This window comes from Pseudonaja textilis, chromosome 5 (genome assembly GCF_049901715.1).
Source record: "Pseudonaja textilis isolate UNSWEBS1 chromosome 5, rPseTex1.2, whole genome shotgun sequence".
Taxonomy (NCBI): Eukaryota; Metazoa; Chordata; class Lepidosauria; order Squamata; family Elapidae; genus Pseudonaja; species Pseudonaja textilis.
The window spans coordinates 36,759,003-36,781,772 of record NC_141994.1 but is presented as its reverse complement, the minus strand read 5'-3'; the positions used below and the strand labels follow the sequence as shown (position 1 = coordinate 36,781,772).

Genomic DNA, 22,770 nt, shown 5'->3' with positions numbered 1-22,770 from the left:
CAGAACCAAACCAGACAGTTATAGGGGTGCAGATGACAGACTCAATAATTCCTCTGTAGAACTGGATCAGCAGCTCCTTGGGCAGTTTGAGCTTCCTGAGCTGGTGCAGAAAGAATATTCTTTGTTGTGCTTTTTTGATGATGTTTTTGATGTTAGGTATCCATTTTAGGTCATGTGATATAGTAGAACCTAGAAATTTGACCATTTGATATGGTGTTGTCTAGTATTGTAAGAGGTGGTAACATGGGAAGGTTTCTTCTAATGTCTACCGCCATTTCTACGTTTTTGAGTGTGTTCAGTTCCAGATTGTTCTGGTTACACCATGAGGCAAGTTGTATAACCTCCTGTGTGTATGCAGATTCATCGTTGTCTCGAATGAGACCAGTCACTGTTGTGTCATCAGCAAACTTCAGTATTTTAACAGATGGATCGTTTGAGATGCAGTCATTGATATATAGGGAGAAGAGAAGTGGAGAAAGCACACAGCTTGGTGGGGGGGCTGTGCTGATTATACAGGTATCGGATGTGATTCTGCCTAGCTTCACCTGCTGCTTCCTGTCTGTTAGGAAACTTATGATCCACTTACAAGTGTGTTCAGGTACTGCTAGTTGGTTTAATTTACTTAAAAGAGTGTCTGGAATGATGGAATTGAATGCTGAACTGAAGTCTACAAAGAGGACCCTTGCATAGGTATTGGGGGATTCGAGGTGTTGTAGGATGTAATGCAGAGGCATGTTAACAAGCATCATCTGTCGATCAATTTGCTTGGTATGCAAACTGAATAGGATCTAACAGCGGATCCGTGATGGTTTTCAGGTGGGACAGCACAAGCTTTTCAAAAACATCTAGCAATCACAAAGCTTTTTCTCTTGCCCAATGCCATGCTCTCCCCTCTGCAGTACTGGAGAGTAAATATTTAAAAATTACATTGGCTGAAAGGCTCTGTGGCATACCTATGATTCTGGAGAGGCAGAAACTAAAGAATGCAATCTTTTTTGTTTTTCTCTTTGTGGAGACATTTACATTTATGCTTCTTCTGATTAGTAGATATCCTCGTCACCAGATTCAGCGTATGCCCATACATGCTGCTCATACAAAGTACTCCTTGTTATGTAACTAGGTTTTATACAGCTGCACAGACTATCCACTGAACTCTTATAGGCCAATAACTCACAATGCATGTCCTGTAACACTAATTCATTTAAATTTTGGATATTGTCACCTCACTATTAATAGTTTTGGTTTACTTTACTTTGTGGCATTTTTAGGTATCAATATAATTTTAGTGTTAAAATTATAATTTAATGCAGGCTATTCCTGGGTTTCACTTATTAGATCCTAGTTAGATTATTTTACAAATGTGTTTGAATTCTGTCTTAAATTTTATTTATTATCTATATTCGTTCCTGCTGGAATGAATTGAATTAATTGAATTGAAGTTTGGAACATAAACTGTAAAAATAGGGAAATGAAATTCATGAGCTTTCCTTGGAGCTCATGAAATGCTATTATAGGTAAAGATTATAAGGATTATGATATGCAAATGTAGTTAATTATTGTGTTTAGATTTCTTCAACAGTTTGATCAAGGGCCATGAAACAGAAAATGATTGAAACAGATGTGTAATGTTTTTAGTTCATTTTTTTTTTGCCAATGAATGGTACTCTAGGACAACATTGCAAAAATGAAGACTAAATTAAACTAAATTAATTAAATGAAAATAAATAAACATTTATTTTTGTGTTTAATAATTCTTCAATTTTTCACTTACTTCTGGGAACTGCATAAATTGATTCCAAACACAAATTAAAAGATCCACATTTTTACCATGTTATCTTCTGTAAAAGATCCACATTTTACCATGTTTCACATTAGAAATATTTTATAGCATCAAAGATGAATATTGGATCTGTAAACTGTTGCTTGGTCAAAAAATAAACTGGCTTAGTTACAACATTCTGTAACTAACATTTTTGCTCTGCTTTGTTCTTTTCTATCAAATCTACTATATCATTAGCCCACATTGTTGAACCAGAATGTTTGCATCAATTACTGCTCTTGTTATAATTAATTAAAATTCATTTAATTAGCGTATGTTTTGGTCACAATATTTTAAACTGTTGGCTGGTAGGGACTAGAAGATGGGCTTTTTCAGCAGTAGTCCTTGCTCTGTGGAATATCCTCCCCTCAGAGACTACAATGGCCCCAATGCAGTTAGCCTTTCATATAGCTCTAAAAACCTGGCTGTGTAGCCAAGCCAGGGGTGCTGAACATGCTGAGGGCCCCACTTTCTGGCTTCATTGTTAACTGACTAATTAAGGCTGTATCTAGACTGCTGTATATATACAACTTAGATATTTTTTGTAGCTTTTATTGTTTTATATTGTTTTTGTTGTTTTAATTGTATCTGTTTTCTGAATTGTAAGTTGCCCAGAGTCATTGATTGAAATGGGTAGGTATAAAAATAGAATAAATAAATAAATTTCCTGAATTCCCCAAGCAGCATCCTGGCTGACAAATTCTGAGGACTGAAGTCCATATATCATAAACCTGCCAAGGCTGAAAAACACTGCTGTGTTCAAAAGTTTTGGTGATAGGCTATGTTTGATCAAATAGTCCTTCCTCTTTACTATTTCAGTTAGGCTGTGTCTGAGACTATATATATATATATTTGCATTGCCTGGAAAATTGAAGTTAGTCTCAGACACATATATATATTGTTAGTCAACATTGAGATAGAAAGATTAAAGCCCAAATTTTATGGCTTTGCTAGTCAGGGTATTGTGTAACATTGTATGGTGTGGTTAAAAATATAGATATACCCAGACAATTTTGAAAATCTAGGGAAAGCAACATGTGACTTTCTATTATAAAAATAGTGTATATTCTATGTGTTTGTGTAATGTGAAAATCATGAAAACGTTACTGCTACAAAGCAGCATAACTTGTCACAGACTTGCCAGCTATTCAATTTCTTACCTTAAAATAAAGTATTTTAGTTTTTAAAAATCTGGTTAAGACACAAAAAGGCCTCTGATAAAATCAGCACAAGGACCTGATTAAACAGGCATAGATAATAACTATCATGACAACACCAGTGTGCTAAATATATGACTTAGTACAGATGGGAGAGTGGGTTCTGTATGCCAGCTGTATGGGGGTGTATATAAAGCAGCCACAGATCAGTTCAGCTTTTTAATCGTGCATATTTTTTCTAAGAAATAATAACTCCTCTGTGTCATGCTTTAATAAAGTTGCTAGTTATAGGAAAACAGTTCCGTCTGCACGAGATGTATTCTTGGTTAACAAGATGGAGTGATACTGCAAAATAGCTTAAACTGGAATAGGATTAAGGTTATTTTGTGTCTGATTCTGCACTTCTTAAATAAATAAAGTGAGTTTGGTATGTGGAACAATATACTCAGTCCTGATTTAAAATAATAATTAAGACTAATAGAGGGTTTAGTTATTTCAGTTAAATTCACTGGGTAGCACCATATCTAATTTTTCTGAAAAAAATGAGATAATTATAAAAATAATATCATAATCCATTTCACTATCTTTGAGATAAGAATTTTTTTTTTTTGATAATTCAGTTTGGGACAGCTTATTTGATCAGACTATCTATATAAAATGATGAGAACACAAACCAAAAGTTAGAATAAATTTAATGCAAAGGAGACCTTAACAATGCCTTAAAAGTAATGCAACTAGTTGAAAGGGGCCATCAATCACTTCAATTAAGCTGAGTCCAGTATGGTGTTAAGACTTACTGTTGAGCCAACATTGCAATGGTAGCCCTAAAACAATGCCTGGAAATTGTGAGAATCTGGATGGGATGAAAACAGCCCGGATTAAATCGTTGTACAAAAGAGGTTCTAGTTATCCATAAACATCTAAATGATCTTATACGTCGGTCTCATAGATGGGGATGAGATTGTACACCCACAAAAAAAAAAAAACAGGTTTGTGATTTGGGGATCTTTTTGGACTCCCAGCTCCTGCTGAAGTAGCAGATGGAAACTGTCCATGGTGAGCCTTCTTTGTCACCATTCTGCTGTTGTTTCTCTAAAGAGCATGGCACAATGGCACACAGCCAATAATATTTCACAGTTGAGGGAGCAGTCCTAGATTATTACTCAGCCAACATTACTGAAGGTGGTTTGATTCTGTGACTCCTAGTTTAGTGCTGAAATTGTATGGCAGTTGAATAATGGAACAAAACTCCCTTCCCCTTGCATTGTTGCTCAAATGGAACTTGAAATCTGTGAACTGGCATTTATTGCTTTATATAATGAAAGGAAAGAAATAGGAGCAAGAAAGCAATTCATAAATATTTTAATTAAGAATCCAAGTGTGTATGAGTTTGTACCCAAATCTTCAGTTGTTGTTGCTTTTAAAAATCTACTAAACTCACATTTTGCATTCTTTGCTATCCAAGTAGACAATAAATTTAGCAATTATATTGTGCCTTGTAGACAGTTATTGTTTTTTTTTCTCAGAATCATCAGAGTGGTTTTTTTTTCTTTGTTTGGAAAGCATTAGTTATCAGGTACTCCAGTGACAAACTGCAGTGATTTTGGAAGCTTCTCTCAAAATTGTGAGAAGAACTTTATGCTCTGTGAAAGAACTGGTACTGGGAAAAGGAGAAAGAGAACAAGAATGGTTCTGACATTATGGATCTAGTTGTGTATTTCTTTGGATCAAAATTTGTTAACTTTGACTAGCTTCTTGAACATTCACAATTTTTAAGATCGGAGTCATTGAAGCAGTCCTTGAGAATGCCATAGACCCTTTTTGGGGATATGGCCAAATAAAAACCACTTCTGTATTTGACACACAAATGAAAAAGAAAATATTTTGAAAAAGAAGTAAGGCAGCTTTGGTCTAATTGCTTTCACTCAGTCTTAGGGAAAAGGCAATAGCAAATTAGTTCTAAAAATCTTGCCAAAAACTAATCCAGGCAGTTGCCAGGAATCAACACTACTATAAAAGAAAAGAAAAATTTTTCCTGTCAGGAGCTGGAAGGGAAACTGACATAGCTCTTATGAATTTCAGCTGCTTAAAAATAAAGTAGATTTACAATGCCATTCTTCCATTAGTAAATTGGAGAAGGAGCCCTGGAAGAGGGAGACAGGAAAGAAGGAAGCTTAGCCTTTCACTTAGAAAATAAGTGAATAAGGTATAGTTATTTTCTATAGGTTATGGGAGATCAGTTCACAATTCAGCCTGTTTGTGCCTTCTTCTCAATTCTTGGTTACAGACAGAAAAAGAAGAGTTGGAATCTTTTTATCTTACTGTAATCATACTGTAAGACTTTCCCTGTAAATGGAATCCTCAGCATTTGTTCTTCATTTGCAAAGGGGGGATGCTTAATATTTTTTTCACAGAGATATCCACACAACTGGCCTCTTGAGCGAGAGTATTCTGCTTTTGTAGGCTGTGTAATAATGTAGATTGTTACCATCAGAAGTTCCCTGCACAGAGCACTAAGCTAATGGTTTGAAAATACTCTGTATTCAACCCAAATTATATTAAACAAGCTCCATGTTATGGTTTTCTTTATCTTTTTCAAGAGATTTCTTCAGAGAATCATAAGTAAAAATTCCATTTAAAAAAAAGAATTTTGTATGATAACATTTCCTAATTAATGCAGAATATTCTTTCACAAATCAATTCCTATGTGGGCATAAGTGCTGATAGTTTCCTGGAAGCTCTCTAAAACAACCTATTTCTTTACAGGGCTGATGTTAAGGATTCAAATAAATACATTCTTATTTCTGACAAAATTCTTTTTTTGATTTTAAAAGGGTGAACTTGACATTTTATCAGTGAAATTGTAAAAAAAATGTGGGAGAGGAAGAGGGGGTTACTGTCATGTTTGAAGGTTGTTCAGAGCAGCAGTCAGAGGCGAAATAGTCCATGAGTCATTTCCCACAGGCAGTAACCATCCAATGCCAATGAACAAAGGCAACACCAGGAGAACTTCTAAAAGGTCAGGAATCAAAGGACTGAAACTAGGCAGATGAGGCTACATTGTGGGTAAAGGACTGTAATCCAACATATCAGTGAGCTGGTTACTGGGAAGCATTTATTGGGCAGCAGGATATCAGATTTTCCAACATTGGTCAGTTCTCAGCTGAATGTTTGTATGCCTTTTCTCTACAAAGACTCACTCTGCCTCAACTATAAGACAATAGTGACCATTCAGATATAAAATATTATTTATAAATGGACTCATTACTTGCAAGAAAAGTAACCTGGTGACCACAAATATTTCCTGTTGCCAGTCCTTGAATTTTCAGGTGCCTGGATTCTCTAGAGCAGGGGTGTCAAACTCACATCGTCATGGCAATGTCATGTGACATATCAGGACTTTCCCTTCGCTAACCCAGGTGGGGGTAGGGCCAGCATGTGACGCATCTGGCCTGGAGGCCATGCATTTGAACACCCCTGCTCTAGAGCAGAATCCTGCTCTAATCTAATTCTTAGAATCAAGCATGATAGGGTTGCCTGTTTAGAGATCTTATCCCTAGACCTGATGGCTTATAAAGGCTTATGAACCTAGCTTCTTTCTGAGGTTCTTGAAAACAGCTTTCTCTCTGAGATTTGGTAGTTTGATTTGTCCTCTTGTGAAAATTCCTTCACCAAATGCATTACATAAACGTTCAAGGGCACTGGAAACTGTGGGTATATTATTCAGAGCAGTTGTATTCTACATTTTCTTTATATAGAGATAATTATAAAGCAAAATAAGAATACTAAGACATGTCTCCATCTGTAATAATGCCCCAAAAGCACAAGGAGGAGAGAGGAAGTCTAAGAATTGACCAGAGAATTGATCTTAGAAGTCTTACTGAAGTCAGAGAGAGAGAGAGAGATGCTTTTTTTTAACACTGAAGTCATTCCATAACCTCAGAGCAATTGAGATTTTGTTTTAGTAAAACAAAATCCATTGCTTCTGATAGCCATTTGACTTCAGGAATGAAGGTACTGTTGACCAATCCCCTAAATGTAGCTGAAAGAATATATGTCAAACTTTTGGCAGTTTACTTCAACAAAAAGCAAGATTCTTTCAGAATTTCTTTTAACAAGATTTACTGAGGAAGGACAGGACTAAGTTACAGAAATCTCAGCAATATGATTGTTGGCAGTTTAGAATCTAATTCACCACTGGCTTGATAACACATTTTTTCAGTCTTTAACTCATTATTTCTTTCTGAGATGATAAGGTAGCTGTTCTTTTAACTGGTAAGTAAGGAATAACCAAGTGATCAATTTGTGAATCTCTCTCAGACTTAGAACATACTATTAGTAATATTGATGTGAATTTTATAAATACGTTTATTATGAAGATTGGCAGTAAGAGGATAGTAGAGTTTTACAATAATTAGAAAATGTATTCTTTGTATACTCTATAGCAGTTTGAGGACAGCAAATATGAAAACAAAACTGAAAATCAGGTAAGATACTGCTAGTAACTGAATTGCCCACCGTAGCAGAAAAGGACTCATTTTTTAATTGGGGTTTAATATTTACCCTTTCTGGATTTTATTACACTCTTGCTGGCCAGGGAGAATGGACCTCAGAAAAATCTCCATTGACAGTGAAAAAGACTTTTGTGAGGCATTAGCCTTAAAATATTATAGATAAAGCACTATTTTTTTTAAAAAAAGTATTTCTTTAAGTTAACCAATAGTTTAGCTGCCACTGGCATTAGAATAGAATAGAATAGAATAGAATAGAATAGAATAGAATAGAATAGAATAACACAGTTGGAAGGGACCTTGAAGGTCTTCTAGTCCAACCCCCTGCCTAGGCAGGAAACCCCATACCACTTCAGATAAATGGTTATCCAACATCTTTTTTAAAACTTCCAATATTGGAGCATTCACAACTTCTGGAGGCAAGTTGTTCCACTGATAAATTGTTCTAACTGTCAGGAAATTTCTCCTTAGTTCTAAGTTGCTTCTCTCCTTGATTAGTTTCTACCCATTGATTCTTGTTCTGCCCTCAGATTCTGGAACACTGCATCATATCTCTTCTAGTCCTTCTTTTCATTAGACTAGTCATACCCAGTTCCTGCAACCATTCCTTTCAGCCTCCAGTCCCCTAATCATCTTTGTTGCTCTTCTCTGCACTGTTTCTAGAGTCTCAACATCTTTTACATTGTGGCGACAAAAACTGAATGCAGTATTCCAAGAGTGGCCTTACCAAGGCATTATAAAGTAGTATTAACACTTCACATGATCTTGATTCTGTCCCTCTGTTTATGCAGCCTAGAACTGTGGTGGCTGTTTTTGGCAGCTGCTGCACACCGCTGGCTCATATTTAAATGGTTGTCCACTAGGGCTCCAAGATCCCTCTCACAGTTACTACTATTGAGCAAGGTACCACATATACTGTATCTGTGCATTAGTGTCTGTGTATCTATGTGTGTACATTATGAGTCAGTATTCTTCAGAATGATCAATTCAAAATACAAACTATTAATTTTAACTATTAATCTTCATGTGAAAATCAATGTGTGAAAATCAACATCATTTAGGGGAAAAGGGTAGAATATGATAGAAGTGAAGGAGCAAAGATTATGGATAGTAATAATATGATAGTGAAATCGTTATAAAATTATGTGTACAGAAATATGGCCACAGCCTCCTTTTGTGAATAATCTGGTGGCATTCCTCCCTAGTAAATAGTTTGAGGATATTGATTATAAAATGAAATTAGCTGGCTGAGCGTGATAGGAAAAAACCCAGAAGCTGACTCAATTGGTGATTTATTTTTGTGGAGTCAACAAAAACAGTATGTTTGATTTAATACTCTTAATAACAAAAGATCAATGCCAGTAGAACAAGGTGAGTGCTATAGATAAGATGGCTTCATCAAAACAACTTTGATGGAACTAAAAGAAAATTGGTGGTATAATTCACCAGATGAAGGGCAGTTCTGAACATTATATAAAGAACATATAAATGCAACTTCAAGTGCTCATATTTTTAACATATTAATTAAGAGAATAGAATACATAATGAGTCATGTGCATTTGGAAGTCACCTATGTAGTCTTCTTCATACACTAATAGTTGTTTATTTTTATTTCTGTAAAATTATGATTCCGTTTTCCCCACCAAAAAAGAAGGGATTTTTAAAATGTAAAAATAAACATAAACTCAACAAGAATCCATAAATAAAACTATTTAAAAGCAGCATCTGAAAAGCAAGGCAGATGCCATATTAGAAATCAATACATTCACTTAGGCTTAAGAGAAAAAATGGTGGCTTAAAAAGAATAGCCTTCACTTGCTGATAGGAGCCAATAAAGAAAATAGCTTAATCTCACAGTGCAGGGAACATTTGAAGCTACAACTGATCTACTACAACTACAAGCAATCATAGTCAGATTTTTATTAGCCTATCTAACAACTCTAGTTGCATTTATTTCTAGTTGACTTTAGGCTGGCGTCTTAAAAGCCTTACATGTCCCAATATCTGGATATCTTTGAGATTGCCTAATCCCAATTGCATGTGCCTGCACAGTAAATTCTGGTAATGTAGGCATTTTTCATATCCCTTCTCTTTATGGATGTCACTGACATGGGTCTTAGAAATAATCTTTTCAACTCTTCTCCAATTCCTTCTATGGACCAGTATTTACCAGAAATCTGAAAGGCCTTTTGTGTTTTTAGGAAGTCCATTAGAACTTGGATGTTTCAAGAAGCTGTTGGAGTTGGGATCTTTTATAGTGTTATTTCTGCCATTGGAATATACTAAGTATTATATAGTTAATACTCCTGTTGTATGTGTAGATGTATGTTGGCTTTCATGTTGTAACTTTGTCTTATTTAATCTGATTTATAAGGTTGTCAGTGATCAAAATAGCATATATGTCTAGTAAATAAGTAAACCAGATAGTATAAAGAGAAGCAGCCATTGAGTCTTGTAAGTTAAATGTGAAGGTTAGCTTTTGAACTGCTATCTCTTCAAACAAGTCTTTTGACTTGTATTGTGATGTTTGATATTTTTATGTATTTTACGTTGTTTGATTAGTTTTCTTTTACTTCTTTTTTTTTTGTAAATTTTATTTGAGTTTTCACAAAGAGAAAAAAAATACAAATAAAACATCTTTTTTGAAAGTAATGTAATCCCGGGTTACATTTCTTCGTACAGACACAAATTCAGGTTCATGCTCATTTTTATATTCTATTCCATATCTTATTACTATTTTACATTTTCTGCATAGCTTCTCCCCTCTTTTAATTTTCTCAATTTTATTTTAATTATCTCATCTCAATTCAAATCATTGTATTTATATTTTTTGTCTGTCCTGTTTCAATTTTCTATTATCTTTTCTCATTAAACAAAATTTCTCCCGTAGTTACTGATTCGAATATGACGCCTTTATATCTTTCCCCTAAAGTTGTAACATTCAATATAATACATAACTTCCATTCGGATTCTTCTTGGTACATTCTGAAAATACACACTGTATTCTTTAAAAAAGAAAAAATTATAAATGTATATAATTAAAACAACATTCCATTCCAATTCAATTCTATCATTAATATTAATATTCATTAAAGTCTTAACATCTTTAACATTACTTTTCAATTAAATATCATACTTCTATGGGAACAATTATAAGCTTTTCATAGAATTCCCCCCCTCTTCACTTATATTTTATAAAACATTAACTAATTAAAATGTTCCCGTTTCTTCCTAATTCAATTTTCTCATTTATTTTATTTCACTTATTTTATTCACAAACATTTCACTAAATTACACTAACTATTTTATCCCTCATTTTAATCATACGTTGTTTCCAATTTTCTAAAGTTATTTCTATTACTAATATAACAATACAATCTTATGTTCCTTTACAGAATCCCTTTTTCAGTTAGATTTTCACCCATTATCTCTAAATAGGTCCTGTTTCTCTATATTTTGCTCCGGTCCTTTGTAACTTCTTTTCCTTTCCTTCTTCCCTCTCTTCTTCTCTCTCCCCTTTTTAGCCCCTTGTATCTCTACCTCTATTTCTCTCTTCTGTATTCCCCTTTTCTGTTGCTTTCCAGTATTATACTGATTTTTCGAATTATTTTTCTTTTCTTTTGGTTGTTTTTTTAAGTCTTAAATTCTCCATTCTCTTTCCCCCCTTTCCTTTTTCTTCCCCACATAAAATTGCTTGTTCATTAAAGATGGCTTCTTCTTTGTCCCAGTCTTCTTGTTTTGCAGTCTTTTCTTGTTGTTTCTCATAGTTCCAAATCTCCATTTCTAAGAATTGAAAAACGAAAGAACCCTTCCCTTCTTGTGCATCTTCTTTGTACTTTTTAAGTTCCATTTTCAATTCATCCAGAAGTGGTGCCATTGTATAAATTTTTAAACAACCACCCAATTGATTTTAGTCATTCAAATATAATAACCAAGAATCCAAAGATCACCAAATAATCCAAATACACGCAAGCTGTTTCTTTTTTGCTCTTTTTTTTCACTTCCTCTTCCTGGGGTTACTATTTAGTTGCAAAGTTTCAGTTAAAATGTATCTTTTAGAAGTCTTGTTGAAGTTTTGCTGTAGATTCTTTTTAATTCCAGGCAGTGTCCTCCCTCTTCCAGATCCTGCCCTTATTCTTTTTCTCTCCCTTCCTGCTTATGAAAAAGAAAAATTTTAATGTCCAGAAATCTTTATTATCCCTTTGGCATTTTGTTTTATTTTCAGCTTAATTGCCTATTGATGTCAAAGCGGATTTTTCTGATTTCTTATTTAAGTCTCTTAGTTGTCAGTATAGGGAAGGAGAGAGAAGAAAAAAAAACCCAAACCTTTCCCTTTTCACTTTCCTTCGCTGCTTCCAACTCTTCTTTGGGAGCGATGTTATTTTTTGTAAGTTTAAATTCCAGGGTACCTTAGTTGTTGCTTTTACAATTTAACCCAGTCAGCCAAAACTTTCACTTCTTATCTTCCTCCTGCACATTCCTTTCCGGTTGAGTTCTCCTTTGTGGTGGCCATTTCTGACCACCACTGCAACCGCCTTTGGGAAAGGGAGTAATGGCCAGCTGAGGAGGAGAGATGTGGCTCTCCTCAACCCTGCTGGCAGTCTCCCCCCTCTTTACCACCTCTACGGGGTGGCTTAGCCCCGAAAACAGCTGGCTCGGGGTGCTACAGAGGCAAGCCCAGACAGAAACCACGCACGATCGTGGATTTCTGTCTGTTGCCGAAGCCCTTCAAACCAGAAGTGCTAGTTTTCTTTTACTTCTGATAGCCACCTTGCTTATTCAGTTTACTGGAAAGACTAGATGTAATGAACGGACAATTTAAGGAGGCTGGATTTTCTGCAGAAAATTGCTCTTTCCTAAAGTTACACTGAGGAAAGAGGCATACCAGTGTTACATAAAGTATTGTATTATATTACAAGTATTGAAAATCACTTCATATTTTGTTCAGATCTGGAATTCTTTGGCATCATTTAAAAAGGCAGGCCAATTTAAATTATCCTAATATAAGGGTGTCAAACTCACATTGTCACATCGTCATCACATGACATATCTGACTTTTCCCCCTTCACTAAACAGGGCATGGGTGTGGCCAGCACATGATGCAATCGGCCCTGGGCTGGGAGTTTGACAGCCCTGTTCTAAGACATAGTATCAATTGTGGGCACCTATCAGTTGTTTTCTGCTTTCTTGGACATAGAATCACTATTGTTTTTACATATATCTGAAATGGTGCTTGGACATGAATTATTAGATGAACAATTAAAATACCAATTGTGATTTTTACCAAAATGGCACTATTAAATAATATAAAGACTGTGTGTTATAAAGGAATCAGTGCTTCCAGTAATAGCACCAGTGAATTCAAAGGCTAAGTAGATTTAGGAAAACACCCACATTAAATTACGGTGTGAATAAAATCTGTTTAGCTTCCAGTAATCATGTAGGGCTTCTCTTGAAAAGAAAGAACACCCCAAAAATGAAGCAATGTCAGTATAAATGTAGCCATTTTGCTGAGATAGACTTTCATAGAGTCAGGTACATTATCGCTATGTTGTCAAAATGGTCTTGCAATCACTTTGTGATCTCACTGAAGTTGCAGCACTGGTGCCATATCTGCCTTTAACTGAATCTGTCAAGCTGTCTTTGGTCCCTGGATGGTGGAAGAGAAGGGTTGATAGCTGTGGCTCTGTGCCTTGAAGAGCCTTTAGGGCTCTGGGTTATCATCTGTGCCACTGTTTTATTTTAAGCATTATTAATGGAAGCCTGGATAAAGTTTAGTGCCAAGGCTGGAGCAGAGAAATGACTGCATGCCACATGGCAAGTCAAATATGTTCACTTTGTATAGTTGCTCGGATACAGAGGTTCAGAATTTGGAACTCTGGCTGTTGTTCTACACATAATGTGGTAAGTCACTGACACCGATTTGAGCCTTGCCTTCTAAAGTCATGAATATAGATATAGTGCTTCATACCATCTGACTCCAATGTCAAAATCTCTGGTAGTAGTATTTCTTCCTCCTCTGGTACCAAAGTTCCTTTGAACTCAAGGCTGTCAACCTGAAATTCCAGGACTTTATGAATCCCTTAAATTCATTTTTATACCCCACCCCCAAAGTTCCTCTTGATCTAGCTGCCTAAAATTTATACTTTTAATATCTCACAATTTTGAAGCAAAAAAATTAAAAATTAAAATAATACATAAAATAGATATGCTATAGACATAAATGAAAACAAGAGAGAAGTTTTTAAATTCTTTCCATAAATTCACAGTTCCTACCAATAGGTGTGTAATGGCTGTAACCAACTCTTAACTTTCAACCACCATTCCATCAATTGCCTACTATTTTAACTGGAAATACCTTTGTTTAGTCTTACAGTTTTAAAGAAAAAGTGCAAATGATGCTCTTTTGTTATTTCCTCTGTAATAAGATCATCTGTGAAATCCTGAATATTTTCTTTGAACCTAAGAGTTTAGAAACATTTTGAATGCTCTACAGAGACACTTTCTGTGATGGAAACTTTCCTGGGGATACAGGGGATCAAAATAGAGTAAATTCATCTGGTTCCCTGCCTGTGTTTATAAACATTTGCAAACAGTTGGAAATAGCTGTACCAAAACATTTTAATTTAATGCCACACACAATTTAGCTTTGACAGAAAAAGAAACTCCAGAGCATTTAAAAATATGCAAGAACAAAAGCTATAAGGTAACAGAAATGCCCTACTCATATCAAATAAAAAACAATGGTTGTGATTTGCCAAAATATATCTTACAGACCAGAGAATGCATAATCGAGAGTGTAGTATAAACTATTATTTTTATATGGTGTCTAGAATCATGGAATAATTTATCAATTGGTGAAATGACTTTCAGGTAAAACAATGTGTATATGTTGATGTTTTTCCAGTGATACTCCTAGTTTCTTCAGAGCACAACTAAAAGTGAACTTGGTAAAAGACACCATGTCCTTTTGTTCAATGAAATAGAATGCCCTCAACCAATTGCTACCCACTGAATAGATGACAGAAGTACAGTGATTAGTTAAAGACTGATTGTGGATATTCTATACCACTAAATATAGACAAAATATGATGTTTTTGCCAAGTTGTTTCAGACCTGTTTGGAAGAAGCTAGCTCATCACTAGCAAAACATCAACCTATATTCATTGCCTTACATCGTATTACCAAGAAGTGATGAAAATCTTCACTCTCTAGTATTTCCCCCCGTCTCTCTGTGTGTTGTGTGTGTGCCTGTGTGTAACAGATGACTGAAAGACATAGCTTACCTAATAAAACAATCGTGTAACAAGTTTGGGTATGATCTATTTGTAAGGCTCTACACTCATAATATTTAAAAATGTGAAACAAGTAGCACTTTCTCAACTTTCTAAGTGTAAATAGCAAGATACTGTGATAAAAATGTGAAACATAAGCCAGACAGGTTTTCTCTTGTGGAAACTTCATTTGATTGAACAGAATGTTTGTATAAGCACAATACTACTTATCATTTCATTTCAATAGACCCAAAACAGATCTTCTCCATAAATTCATACCATTCAACAGAAAAAACTGCTGCCTATAAACTGAAGTTACTCAAATTGTATGCATGACTTTATATTTATTTTTATACATAGTTGGCTAATGATTCACTGTATTTTAACCAATATTTGTTAATTATTTTACCATTTTTTTACCTTGCAGAATTATGTTTAAGATTCGATTAAGATTATTTATCTAAGCTGTGACATCTAATAAATTAAGAGTTACAATTGTGTGAAATTAAAGACATTAAATATTTGAATATGTGTTATTTTACAAACAGAGCTTTTGAATTCAGTACACTCTTTGTTGCACACTTTTTCAGATGACGGTTGCGGCTGGTACGAGCATTGAGAATAACATTCAAAGGACCATATCCTGCCCTAATGTATGTTTTGCATATCTTAGATTCTTGTCTTCTTTTAATGCAAAATTTTATTAATGTGAATTTACTGTTGTCACCACAACGTTATATTCATTTCCAACATATGTTACATATTTTACTACAAGTAAGGTTTCATTGTGGCTTACAAGAAGAGTCTCTTGGTTACATACCATAGTTCTAGGTTGCTTTCTCCCAGATCTGTGTTATTTCACATAGTGGTTTACCTATCCTATTGGGCCAGATTATTTAAATATTAACCCTGAATCATAAGCTTGTAGTACAATATATCTTCCCTACAGTTCACTACTACTCAGTAAACCTCCCCCTACACATACATTTGCAGTTTGCAACAAGAATTACAAATTGGTCAAATCTGGAAAATAAATCAAAAGAACAAAATGTAGCCATATATTCCTTACAAAGTATATATGTATAAGGTAGCGTGTCGGGCTCCAAACGAGTCAGAAAGCACCCAGAGCCCGACACAGTGGTTTAAAAAATATTTTGAGACCACCATACAAGCTTCTACTAGCTGTGCAGCTGTATTGTCTTAATGAACAATACAATTTATTCATACAATTTATTTGGGTCAACATCAGTTGGGTTAGATAGAGTTTATGCTCATATAAATTGATTGATATAAGAATGTATAGCATAAGTGGTTCTGAGATCTGAAATAAAATATTGACTTAGTATGAAAAGGCACAGAAATACTGATTGATCTAATGAAAATACTGATGTCTATCATTAAAATATAACATTTAAAAAAATAAAGATACTGAAAATGGCTAAAATTTACCTATCAAGCAATTTATAGTTACAGATGTATGTATAGTCATATCTACATATATACACATATATTTAGACATACATATACACAAAGTATATATACACACATGTACCTTATTTCACAGTATGTATTTTTGTTGTATTTTTATAATTTTACCAGAATCATTATAACAGAAAAGTTGCTTTATTTATTTGTTTATTTATTGCAAAGTCCAGAGCCATCACCTTCCCTTTCTTTATTAGATAGCTTTGTTAGGCTGTTTTATTGTCATACAGGAAGTCCCTGCTGACCAACTGCCTCTGTGACCATTCAAAGTTACAATGGTGTTAAAAAACCCAACTTTGCAATGAATTATTTCATTTAAGACAGTCACAGCATACGGTGGTCTCAGAATTGCCACTCAGGCACTTCAAAAGAACATGCATTTATTTATAACTGTCACAGTATCTCACTGTCATGTGGTTACCATTTGTGTTTCGTCTCAACTGGTTTGCAACAAGCAGAGAATGGAATCAAATTGCAAATTGCAGTCACGTGATGTGTCACTTAACCATAATGTTTCATTTAATAACCAAATGTGAAATGATGTTGTAAATCAATTGGGAAGGCTAGTAAAGGAGTTGCTGCTCCCAACTGTGGTCACTAAAGCAAGGACGACCTGAAAAGCTTTTTTAAAATTAGCTATAAGCAAGACTATCTCACAAGGCTAGTGAGAAAGAAGGTTAGTTATTTATTTCATTTAAAAGACTTAAATGGCCATCCTTCTAAAAAAAAAAAAATAAGCCTCACAGATCAGGGTAGCTTCCAAAGCAATCCTATCATTTCCCAAGATGCATTTTAGTACTTATTATTTTGGCTTTAGTTGTAAACAGAAGCTGATAAGAAACTGCTACTTTCTCTTCTATAGCAATTTATTCTTAGCTTAGTTGATCTATGCTTTTCTTCGTTGGGAGATATATGTCTGAAATGCCTACTGTATATATGCCCATTTGGCAGATCAGAAAATATATGACAATACTGTAGCATTAGGCTCCAGCTGTTGATTGTATAATATGTTCTGGGTGGAACCATGTTTTATGCAGATATGCTTAATAATCTGGATTTCCAGAATAAAGTGGCTGGTATATTTCATCATCTGCCACCCAGACAGTGAACATAATAAATGGAGGTTGGTAAACAAAGCTTTTTGACATCCATGGTTGCCAGGAATATTTTCTGGAAAATTGTCGAAGTATTTCTTTCCTGAGAAAATCAATAACATCACACAAAAATTGTTATTTATTTATTTAAAAAAATTAGAAACTGCCCATCTCACTCATAGAGTGATTGTACATGCATTTATTGTAACCAAACATCTATAATGTATAATGGCTACATCTGTGAACTATGAAGCATCTAGGACTGTTTGATTTGTATATCTGGGATCATAGATAAGGTCTATATTGAATATTACTGATACAGTTGTGCATTTGCTCTTATATATCTATGGTAAAATTCCTCATCAGATTAGGTAATTTGTTATAATATTCCTATATGGAATATGAGGATAGTCTTTGACATTCAAGCATTAATTTGTTCTACCCATATTTATTAATTGTTGAAAATGAATAGTTTTATGTATTTTTTCTCTCACCATATACATCTGAACAGACATTTCCATATTTTTTCTTCCATGGTATCTGATTCTCAGAGACTGTGGACTACAGTAGTTTTCTTGGCAAGATTTTTTAGAATTAGTTTGCCATGGTCTGGCCCAAGACAGGATTGTAACTCACAGTTTCCTGGTTTGTAACCTGATGCCCTAACCATTAGGCCAACTGGCTGTACAAAAAAGGTTGAATTATAGGTTATAACCAAGAAATATCAAAACACCTACACCTGCAGCATATTTTTACAGAATGGGTGAAAGGAGCTGGACATTACTTCTTGAAAGTATCAACCAAGAGTTCCAATAATTAAGCTAAATTCCAACATAAAAATATTCAAAAATTGTTTAAAAAGTAAATTCTTATGAAAGTTTAGTAAGTCTACCACCATTTGACTATTCAATGTTCTAACTATAGTTTAATGGAAAGACCCTCTGGAGATTTTAACATTTTTTATGTATTCCTAAAACAGTTTTTTTGAAAAAAGAAAAGTGAGTTTTTGTTTGAATATTTGAATATATGATGCACTATGAGACTATTGAAAAAATACTATAGATTTAGAACAAGCACACGATTACAGAACTAATTGTTCTCTTCAAAATTGTTTACAAAGCAAGTGAGAGACAATGAATTATTTGTCAAACATGGACTGGTAGCATGATAGTTAAGGAGGTAGAAAGCTGGCTGGCCTGAGAAAATCATATTTAGGGTTCATAATATTAAATGTAGAAATGTTGCATTCTAATCTTCAGTATTTTCATTAATGTTTGGATAAAGAAATTAAGGGAATTCTTATATAATTTTCTCACATTGCAAAAAATGAATGGAATAGCTCATATTCTAGAACAGTGGTCCCAAACCTTTCCATCTTGGTGGCCTGGCAGAGGTGGAGAGAGGGGATGGTTCAGGGTGAGTGGTAGATTTGCGCATGTGCAAGCACACACAGCTCCATTTGTGCAAGCAGCTGGTGGATGCACCCAACTGTGGATGCACCCAAAATGGAGCTTTGTGCATGAGCGCCTGCCACTCACACAAATGGAGCTGTGAATGCACATGTGTTTGCCTGCCACTTGTGCAGCCGGTTCCAAATAGGCTGCGGCCCACTGGGGTTATGGTCCAGGGGTTGGGAACCCCTATTCTACAAGACAAAGTAACCTCTAAAATAATCTTGATAGCAATTTAAAAAACTGAAGAATTGAAGGGGCAAAGGGAATGAAAGAGTTAAATACAGAAGAAATGCAATTGACTGAAAAACATTAGTGACACTAGCAATCAGACAAATTGAATAAAATTGATAAAAGAGCAGAATAGGGTATGAGAGCAAAAATAAACAGACTTGAACCAAGCTACTATTTTCTCAGAATGGTAATTTTTAAATATAGATTTTGATTTTCTATGGAACTCCCATTTGCATTTAGGAACAAAAAACCACCCAGCTAGTTTAATGAATGAATGGTATTTCAATTATTGCTAGCAAAATGTCATTGTTGTAGTTTTATGGTTAAAATTATTATCATCCACTCATTTCAAACCTTTGCTAATAGTAAACTTTTGGTGTTGCTGTTTGTTTAAATCCCAATTTCATTTTCATGCTTTGACAGTCTCATAGTTATGTAAATAGAAGTCACATTGAAAGTGTAAAAGTTGGTGTAAATTAAAAATATTAATGAGAAAAATGCAGATAGTGTTCTGTGATTTACACCACTTGAGCTTTTTAGAAAATTAGAAAAGCATAAAGCTTTTCATACAGTTTTGGCAATGATACATTGTAATGTTTATTTATTTTAAAATATCTATATATTACTAAAACTCTTGTGTCTGTAACCTTTCACTGGATGAAATGATGCATCATAGGGCAAAATATTTTCAACCAAGGTGTCCCAAATGGACTAACTTACAGAAAGTGCCCCAAATCCCATAACCTGTGGAATTGAAATTTAACATATTTTATAAAATATTTTATGATATAAAATTATCATAAAACATTTAATGACATAATAGAAAATGGCGTAAAACATTTCCTGTGGTCAACTATTAATGTTTGAATAGGCTGCATAGTTCAAGATGGGCTACTTTCAACTCAGATATGTGTTTGAATACCTCCCTGACTTTTTAAGAATTTTTCAAGAACATTAAAGCTCTGCCATTTTTGAAGGCATTGAGGAATCTGATCAGGAACTATCTCTGAAACAATGACCCAAAAGGTCATGGATTGTCTAGTATACTTTGATTGTACTCTAGGTTGTAATGGAGAGCTCTGTGTAGGCACAAATATTTTTAAAAAGTGTTACTTTTCCCAACTTCACAGCAACATGGATTTATTATGTTACAACATTATAATCTATGATATGCAATCTATAACTGCTGTAAAATTGGTGCCATATTGGATTTAAAAGTCTTTTTAAAGCTGGTATCAGTTTCTATAAGTGTATTTCCAATCATGCTTTCCTGATCATTGCTTTCTTTTAATATTCTATGTCCCTTCACAGACAAGTACTGTAATAAAAGCTTAATTCATCGTCCCACCCATTCCTTTTAAAAGTTTCCTGAGCCTCTGAAGTACTGTTTCAGTAGTACTAAAAATCTAGAGGGTTGGCTGCTTACAACTTGCAACTAATGATCAAAAGTCCCAACCCAATTTTTTTACCTGTATCATGTTCTGTAATATCCCATTCATAAACATGACAAGACAAGTTAATTTATTCATAGTTCTTGCATACAGAAAAGTGTGTATATAGAACTTTATTCATGTCCTAGAGCAGGGCTGTCAAACTCATGGACCATAGGCCAGGTGCGCTGTCTACACCCACGCCCGGTTAAGCGAAGAGGAAAAAAAAGTCACGATATGTCACGTGATGATGCTGTGATGACAAGAGTTTGACACCCCTGCCCTAGGGTATTCTCCACTTCTAATTATGTAGAAGTGTATGATACATGTAAGTTGTGTATGGATCAAGAGTAGGTATGTAAGGTAAGGTTGATATTACTCTTTAAGAATCCACTTAGAAAGCATAGATATTTTTAATTTTATAAAGTTTTAGATGCCTATCTAATTCATACATTCTAATGGTATCTTAAAGTTTAATAAATATTTTACCAATTCTTTTTCGTTTGGTATACACAACTGTTGGCAAAATTAGTAGGTATTTATAGTAAATTACTAGTCTAACTGGAAGCTTGCATTAATTTATAACACATACATTTTGTATTATTGATATGTATGTTTATGGGGGAATTTAATAATCTTGAGTGTGCTATGAACATACTCACTACTGTCTGGATTATTTTGCCTTTTCCCCTTGTAGTTCAGGGTTGAACTGTAAAGTTCTTGGTGCTCTCTGAACTTGATGGTTTGTTTGTGGATGTTTCATTATCCAATTAGGTAACATCAGTGTGAGTGAATGTGGGGTTTGTTGCCTATTTAAATATAATAGCTTGTTATGCCAGTTGTGGTAGGGCTGTTCTTTCCTCTTTGCTGGTTCTTCGGTTAGAATACTGTTTTCTGCCTGTTTGCATGGCACCGATCTTTGTTTATCTGAGTGATGGCTGCTACAGAGATATGTCCTTTTGCTTCCTTCGTGGATTTTTATTGTCTTTTGAATAATATAATAATGCATATGTGGTTTATCTCTTTATTTCTATTGATTGATTATTTTTCTGAATGGCAAGGAAGTCCCTAGTATTTTTGCGTTTGGGTTGGTCTGAGATGCTTATAGTTTTCCAACTGAAAATGTTGTTGAATCTGTTCATGTGTTCTGAGTTTCGGGAATTTTGTTATGTCATTTACAGGAGAGCACTAAAAAATTCACTTTTCTCTTACTGTATGATTGATTTCAGTGGCCAAGAATAGAAAAAATATGCAGAATGTACTGAAAGAAAAACGTTTAAGGGGTCAGCTGAATGTTGTTTCTGATGGTTTTTTGGGGGGCGGGGTTTAAAGGTGCTTGTATGGGGATACAAAAACAAATTGCAATAAACAATGCTATGTAGAATGCTCTCTTTCCAGCAGGGGCATCTTCCAGCATACAACCTTTATTCTATCATTTCAACCCACTATTTCAATACTTTCCACAAACAGGTATAGTATTAAGTGATCATGAAGCAATCACTTATTTCCTCAAAGTGTTTGTAGTGCAAAAGATCATTTAATTTTCATTCACACCACTTTGACTTCAATTCTACCTACATTCTGTATCTCAATGTATGGATGGAGTAATAGTTCTTATTCTGATGTAATAAATTACCATGCACTAATTCTATCATCAATTTTACCAATGCACCTCATCACCTCAACTATTTCTTTAGCATTTGTTTGAAAGTTGAAAGAGAGGAAAAATAATTCTTGGTGCGGGTGGGGAGAAAAAAGATTATTTTTATCTGGGAGAAGATCCCAGGTTTGCCTTTGTTTTTTTTAAGTATTTAGTATTTATTTGATTTGTCAATTGCTTACAAGATACAGGTATAAGAATAAATATAGTTTTGAATACATGAGATATATACTTATAAGAAAAATAAAAAAATAATAGGACAGAGACGGTAGGCACAATTGGTGTGCTCATGCATGCCCCCTACAGGCTTCTTAGGAAGGGGGTGAGGTCAATAGTAGACAGTCTAATGTTAAAGGTTTTGGGGTTTGGAGAAGAAACCACAGAGTCAAGTAGAGTATTCCAAACATTGACCACTGTTGCTGAAGTCGTATTTTCTGCAGTCAAGTTTGGTACGGTTAACCTTGAGTTTGTATCTATTGAGTGCTCTTGTATTGTTATGATTGAAGCTGAAGTATTCATTGACAGGTAGGACATTGCAATGTATGATTTTATATACCATACTTAGATCAGATCAAAGACAGTGTACTTCTAGATTTTCTAGGTCTAGAGTTTCAAGTCTGGTGGCATAAGGTATTCTGCAATGAGCAGAGGAGCA

The 22,770-nt window shown here is 34.5% G+C and overlaps 1 protein-coding gene across 5 annotated transcripts in view; it reads left to right on the top strand.

Moving 5' to 3' along the window:
• Positions 1 to 22,770, top strand: part of PPFIA2 (PPFI scaffold protein A2) — a 194,048-nt gene that overhangs the window by 75,526 nt on the left and 95,752 nt on the right. For 3 of the 5 annotated variants that reach the window (XM_087934508.1, XM_087934512.1, XM_087934509.1), the window contains one exon: positions 15,352 to 15,414. The exons of the other annotated variants lie outside the window; for them this stretch is intronic. In XM_087934508.1, the coding sequence (XP_087790634.1) occupies positions 15,352 to 15,414 (63 nt within the window). The remainder of the gene's footprint in view (positions 1 to 15,351; positions 15,415 to 22,770) is intronic. 5 annotated transcript variants of the gene reach the window in all.